The following is a 6,861-nucleotide window of genomic DNA, read 5'->3' as shown; positions in this document are numbered from 1 at the left end:
CGATTTCCTTTTTGGGTTGGATGAGGGCCAATTTACAAGTAGCTGGTGCAAGCACCCATGTGACATGGTTCCATATTCTGCTGAACAGTTGCAAATTACAGGCTGATATTTTTTCCAGTTTAGTGTTCGTTATTATGCTATGAGTACTAGCGCCTATACACTCATCAAATACTCGAGGCAAATAAGACGTCTCTAATTCTCTACCAAGGGACGACCTGTCTCGAACTTAGAGATGTCTTCCCGAATGTAATTGTGCATGCATGAATTAAATTTTCTCTCATACGTAACTCAATATATTCAGCTCACAGTTCAGTTTATATAAAACTTAAAATCTGATACCCAGTCAACGTAAAAGGATAAACGGAAGGAAGTCTCCGGTAGCTTCCGCTTAGATCAGTCGTGAGTCGTGACGAGAATGGGAGGGGAAGCAACGAGAGAGACAAGAGTTTGATCATGCAGTTACCCTCCAAGTCCCATGGAGATGGCGCCGGCGGCGACCTCTTCGAGTCCGGCGGTGAGGACGAGCGAGGAGGGCGCGCTTGCGCCGGAGAGCCCCGCGGCGAGGGCGAAGGGCACGGTGAGGCCGTCGGACACCCCCATGATGACGTCGCGCACCACCTCCCCCGCCGTGAAGTGCCGCTCCCGGTGGATCAGCCGCTTCTCCAGCATCGGCTGCCCCCGCGTCGCGCCGCCGCCGTCCATAGATTGCCCGACGCCGGTGGAGAGGGAAGCGCGCCCGTGGCGGACGGGGCTCCGCAGTGCACGCTTGTTCGAGTTTCGGGTGGAACGCTGCGTGCGTGGGCGTGGGACTGGTGGTGGTTTCTGAATTCTGAATCTCCGTCTCTTTGTTTATAGTAGGAGTCCATGAAACCGTGGGTTTTTGTTCCTTAGTGGACCTTTGGTTGTGTCACTGGGCCACAGGAAAGATGATGCATTTGCTGTCGGGCCTCAAGCCGGCCGTTCTTTTTAGGGCATCAAGCAACTGATTTGTTCCCGTACGGCCCGCTGCTAGGACTGGGATGCATTCCGGCCGCAGGCGTGCAGAACAGCAGAAGTTACTGCGGCACCAACCACCAGCACAGAAACGGTCTTGCTATCGCCAGAACTCATCAGACAAAGATGTGCCAAGGCCTCCCTTGCCGAAAATTACCGGATTTACTTATATTCATCTAGAGAGCACCAACACCAGTGCTTATTTGATCAGCTGGACTTTATTTCGAAATTCGGTTCACACCAGATTATGTTACCACGAACACAACGAATTAAGAGAGGAAAAGGCTGTTTCCTAGCTCATTTCCACTGCAAGCCCCGGGAACTTCGCAGCTTCAACTTCAAGCGCCTTGGTCTCTGCCTCTGCCTGATCTATGAAACACCCATGGAATCTACCTCCACTACGAACGCTGCTTCTCCAGTTCCTCAATGAATCTGACGAAGTTGAGGATGATTTTCTTGCCTTCAGGGGTGATGATGCTCTCCGGGTGGAATTGGACACCCTGAAAACAGTAACCGTTACCAGTCACTATAATACAAGTCCAGAATTAAGGAGAACATAATCCTCGGTGGGACTCAAAAGGACAGCATATGCATCCAATGGCATGCACAAAACGTTGGGAAATAGGTGTACCTGGATGTGCTTGTACTTCTTGTGGCGAGCAGCCATGATAAGTCCATCTTCAGTCCATGCAGTAGCCTCTAAAGCATCATGTGGGAAGGTTTCTTCCTCAATGACCAAGCTGTGGTACCTCGCGGCTGTAAAAGGGCTGTACATGGAAGCAAAGGGTGGTGTCAACTCGGAAGGTTTACTTGGGAGTACCATAAACTGAATTAAATAACTGGCATTGAATTCTAACAGAGGTTTTATAATAATATAAGTGAAATGGTATATATTACCATCTCCTTCAATAACTCAAGAAAACATTTATTTTAAAGAAATAAGAGGTTAGGAACTTCTCATACATGGCTGAATGACTTATCAATAAAAAGCAGAATGACCCACAGAAACTGAGTTAGTTGCATGGCATGTTGTTATACAAAAGGCACTCCATGAAAACTAGCAATAAATTATGCCAATTTAGAGTCATGAACAGTATAACAAGCCACGAGAATCGGTAAGAATAGTGAACAACAACAAACAAAATAACATTCAGATGATTCAATGGTTCAGAAATTAAACCATATTGAATATTTGCTTTCTTAAAAGCAGAGCAAAACTCTTTTGTTTAAAATAAGGAATTAAATCATACTTTGACAAGCCATTGAATAAGGCCTTTCCTAATTCCTCGTCGTAATAAACTGGAGAGCTTTTCCCATGCATCACTCCAGAAGGAGCACGGATAATCTTTCCTGCATATTCATGTCATAAATGTTTGAGAGACAAAAGCAGAGGGCATTAAAAAACTAGTAACCTGTTATAAAGATAAATGTTACCCCCAAATGCCTCCCCAATGCACTGCAGGCCCATGCAAACTCCAAAAATTGGGATGGTTGGACCTAATTCAAGAACAGTCTGCAATGATATTCCTGAATCTTGTGGTTCACCTAAAGAACAAATACGAAAGTATTTTATTACACTCAGAAGCTAAACACTTGTGATATTCAATAAGATTAAACTTACCAGGCCCTGGAGAAATAAGTATTCCTCTTGGGTTCTTCCTATAATAAATGAAAAGGGACCATGTTCATCAAACTGAGATTAGTTGAAACAAAGTATAACAATATTTTTTTTCTCTTTTTGGTATTGGGGGGAAAATAGAAAGCCGCTATATCAAAATTGAAAATGTTCTCAGAGAACTAAGTATACCTCTTTACATCTTCTATGGTCAGTTCATCATTGCGGTATACTTCAAAGTTCAATCCAAGCTCCCCCATATACTTCATCGTTAAACACAAAATGTCAGCAAAGACATGTTTTGCTCATAGCATATGTTTCTTTTCTTTTCTTTCTCTATATTATGTTTCAATAAAGTGTAATACGAAATTGTGTTTCAAAAAAAGGATAAATAGATGCCACCTATGAGGTACAATAGAAATGCACATTACTTGGCCTAATCGTCATTAATAGAAAGTAAGAATCTCACAAAGCAGTATGTCATCCTACATCACACAAACATTGCAGCATTGCAAAAGCCAAATTAGCTATGCCAAGTGAACTTGTCGGTATTAGCAAAGTCAACATTCGAAACCAAACCATGTCAAGTACCCTGGTAAGTGGTAAGTTACTTGACAAAATAGTAAGGAAAATTTACAGAGGATTCAATAGTTACTGATTTGTCTCACAAAACACACTTCTGAACAAACAAACCAATTGCTTAGAATGACCTCTGCATACATACTTCTTAACAATGTTGTCCTTTTAGTTATTATATAGTGTTCTTCAATTAATGGGCACCACTGCTGACCAGGGACGAAGCCAGGAAAAAAATTAGGAGGGGCTGAACAAAAGAATAGAGGTTTTTTTATCTTCTCTTAACCTTAGCCCCTCCTACCTAATACATACATGCATAAAATTTCAAGGGAGGGCTTAGGGGGGCTCCACGTGCCCAGTATCGGTAGGGGGGGCTAGAGCCCCCCCAGCCCCACCGCTGCCTCCATCGCTGACTGCTGAAGAGCCAAGAGACGCTGAAGCGCCATTTCCAAGCTTTTTACTTCCACACAAAAATGGCATTGTAACACTCAAATGCATACTTGCCCACAACAACAACAATAACAAAGCCTTTAAGTCCCAAACAAGTTGGGGTAGGCTAGAGTTGAAACCCAGCAGAAGCAATCAAGGTTCAAGCACGTGAATAGCTGTCTTCCAAGCACTCCTATCTAAGGCTAAGTCTTTGAGTATATTCCATCATTTCAAGTCTCCTTTATTGCACACTTGCCCACCAAAACAAAAATGCATACTTGCCCACCAAATGCATACTTGCCCACCAAAACAAAAATTATTTTTCAAACAGCATGCCTTTTATAGCTTTATTGCAAAGGAGCAAGCCAATATCAATATTAACGACTGTTTTAAAAGGCCATCTAACCTGACTAACCGCTGGTCGTCAGCCTCCCACCTAGTGCCTAATTGCCACCTATGCATATGGCTCACCCTGATCAGAAACTAGGAGACACTCCATTGGCAACTGGATCCTAACCCTTTCGATATCTAATCCCATGAAAAAATAAATGTACACTAAGGTGTTGTTTGGTTGGCTTGTTTTGTAGCGTGATCCAAATATCCGATCACACCGCTACTCGATTGTGTTAGTTATTGTTTGTTACACGTACGGTGTAACCGGATTGCACGGGAATAGATACGGCCACGTTGATTACGCCCAATCCTGGGCGGTAACCGCTTACGCTCACGTCAGCGTCAAAACAAACTTGCTTTCCGATTGCCGCAACTGGACCAAACAAAAAAAGTAAATTATTGATTCCCTTCCTGTTCCCGCCGTGTAGCCATTCCTTTTACGTTGTCGTTGCCTTTGCAGAAACAAACAGTACCTAAGTTCCAGTACAAAGCTATTCGGCCTGTTCGCTTGGTTGTAAACGATCGTAAATTTTCAGCCAGAATAGTATTTTTCTCTCACACCAAACCAGCCAGTAGTAATAATCCACGATCGTATACGATCGTTTCAGCCCCAGCCGAACACGCTGATTCTCGGCAGAAAAAAAGAAAGGTAGCAAACACTTGAAGATACTCAACAGAAATGAGCACAGAATCTGTTAAGTCGATAGCTACCAAACAAATCTAGTGTTCCTGTTTTAAGTCCAAATTTTGCAATAAAGGAATGTTATAAGCATTCTGTGGAAAAAAGAAACATAATAACACATGATCCACACATCGCCAAGAATAAAGAATGCACTTATGATTCTGGTTTTACCGTTTTAGTATAGACATAAAAGTGCAATTCAAGCAATGTAGATATAAAGTAGAGCTGTGCCTACAAAAGGTTTCTTATACAACTTTGTTTACACTTTACAAAGAGTGACAACATAGTCGTTTAGGACTTTAATGTGACGACAACATAGTCGTTTAGGACTTCAATGTGATGACAACATAGTCGTTTAGGACTTTAATGTGACAGATAGGTATTTCCCGCCAAGTATGGATGCCTACTTAAAGCAGATACGAATTCCATATAAAGGTTCATATAATGTATAACAGCATCATGGAATACATTCCTAGCATCCTTGTGATCATATATTCCATCAGTTGATCTCAGCAAAAGCATAATTGAAAAATGAAAGTCTTGGGATATTGCAATTACAAAACTACAATAAAAAAATCATATCATTATCACGAACAAACAAAATTACTCAAAACACAGACAAATAATTGCATATATATGCATCTTATTATTCTAGAACTAACATCGTGAGCAAACGTGAAAGAAACTATTCCACCTGCACATAGCAATTCATCTTGCAAATATTCTTGAACTAACATCGTGAGAAACATGAAAGCAACTATTCCACCTGGGCATAGGAATTCATCTTGCAATAATCAAACACTATTCAACTCAATGGGAAAATGTTCAAACAATTATCCTGAAAAGCTTGTTACAACTGCAACCAGGGGCATAACCGCAAACAAAAACTATGGTACGTGCGAAGTATGAACCCACCCACAGGCCACAGCCCGCAGGCAGCCGCCACTCATCTCCAGTCGCAAGGATACCGCACACACAGATCACATATAACCAAACAATTCGGAAGGGAACACGCCCCAAAACAACATAGAACGCCAAAATACCTGGCAGAGGTTGTAGGTAAAGCTGTCGTAGTTATCGATGACAATGATGGGCTGCTTCTCCGTGGCCGGGCGGCCGTCCAGGTCGGCCACCGGCGCCGGGGCCGCGGCCGGCCCCGCGGCGCCGACCAACGGAAGAGCCGCCCTGTTTCCCTTAACCGACAAGCCAGCGCTCGCAAAACCTGCGAGCGGGAGAAGCAGACACAGGCAGCCCGTCAACAATGCGGCGAATCAGGCCAGGAAGGGGGGCGGATGAGGTGGAACCGGGTAAGAGCGATTCGTACGAGGCGTCGACCGGAGGCGCGCGAAGGCGGCGGCGGCTGGGGAATGCGCCGGGGAACGAACCAATGCGGCGGCGGGGGAAGAGGCCCCGGCGGAGGCGAGGCGGGAGCAGGCCATCTCGGCGGTGGCGGTGAGAGTCAGGGAGCGAGGGTGGGGTGGAGGCGGAGGTGCCGCGCGGGGGGTGTCACGTGTTGGAGGTGTGGGCGAGGTTTGCTTGCCTCTATATATAGAATTTTATATACAGATCGAAAAAAACATTGTTTTTTGTTTATGTCGTTGGGTCGGACACGGAACGGTACGGAGTACTACTCAGTCCCATTAAAAAAAACGGAAATTCTATACAACACTTATTGTTTCGGTCTATTCTTCTCCATCTCTTCTCCTCTGGCTATAGCGAGCTTACAAAAAGGAATCAGGGGAGGCAGGTTAGGCCGTAGAGACGAGAGAGACAGCGGTGAGGCGGAGGCGGCAATGACACCGCTCGAGCGAGCGGCGAAGTAGGCGACCGAGCTAGGTTAGGATGGAGGCGACCATGGCCATAACGGCGGCGGTGGGAAGGAAAGGAGGAGGTCGAGTGTCCAGCGGCTTTAAAACACTCGATTACTGTGTACTACGTGGACAGTAAGAAATCGCTATGGAAAAATATGCTGGTCAAACTTTTCTTAAATTTAGCTAGGTTTGTAGAAAATATTAACAACATTTATATCTTAAGTAAGTTTATATTATGAAAATATATTCAACGACTATCTAATGATATTAATTACGTACCATATATGTTAACATTTTTAATATATATATTTGGCTAAAGTTAAAGTGTTTGATTTTTTGAAGCGAGAATGATATTTTTTTTA

General features: G+C 43.9%; 1 protein-coding gene across 1 annotated transcript; it reads right to left on the bottom strand.

Moving 5' to 3' along the window:
• Positions 1-1,355: 1,355 nt before the first annotated feature.
• Positions 1,356-6,218, bottom strand: LOC136493097 (anthranilate synthase beta subunit 1, chloroplastic-like). Its single transcript, XM_066489141.1, has 8 exons — positions 6,013-6,218; positions 5,732-5,910; positions 2,801-2,871; positions 2,615-2,652; positions 2,428-2,538; positions 2,244-2,343; positions 1,625-1,760; positions 1,356-1,493 (listed from the first exon to the last, which is right to left on the bottom strand). The coding sequence occupies exons 1-8, from the start codon at positions 6,125-6,127 to the stop codon at positions 1,392-1,394; spliced, it is 852 nt and encodes a 283-aa protein (XP_066345238.1). The 5' UTR covers positions 6,128-6,218; the 3' UTR covers positions 1,356-1,391.
• Positions 6,219-6,861: the final 643 nt, after the last annotated feature.

This window comes from Miscanthus floridulus, chromosome 11, assembly GCF_019320115.1.
Source record: "Miscanthus floridulus cultivar M001 chromosome 11, ASM1932011v1, whole genome shotgun sequence".
Taxonomy (NCBI): Eukaryota; Viridiplantae; Streptophyta; class Magnoliopsida; order Poales; family Poaceae; genus Miscanthus; species Miscanthus floridulus.
This window is presented reverse-complemented; position numbering and strand designations above follow the sequence as displayed.

Coding starts and splice junctions, on each gene's coding strand:
- LOC136493097 (XM_066489141.1), bottom strand. CDS start 6,127: ATGGCCTGCTCCCGCCTCGCCTCCGCCGGGGCCTCTTCCCCCGCCGCC. Junction 5,911..6,012: donor GCGCCTCCGGTCGACGCCTC/GTACGAATCGCT, acceptor TCCCGCTCGCAG/GTTTTGCGAGCGCTGGCTTG. Junction 2,872..5,731: donor TTACCTACAACCTCTGCCAG/GTATTTTGGCGT, acceptor TTAACGATGAAG/TATATGGGGGAGCTTGGATT.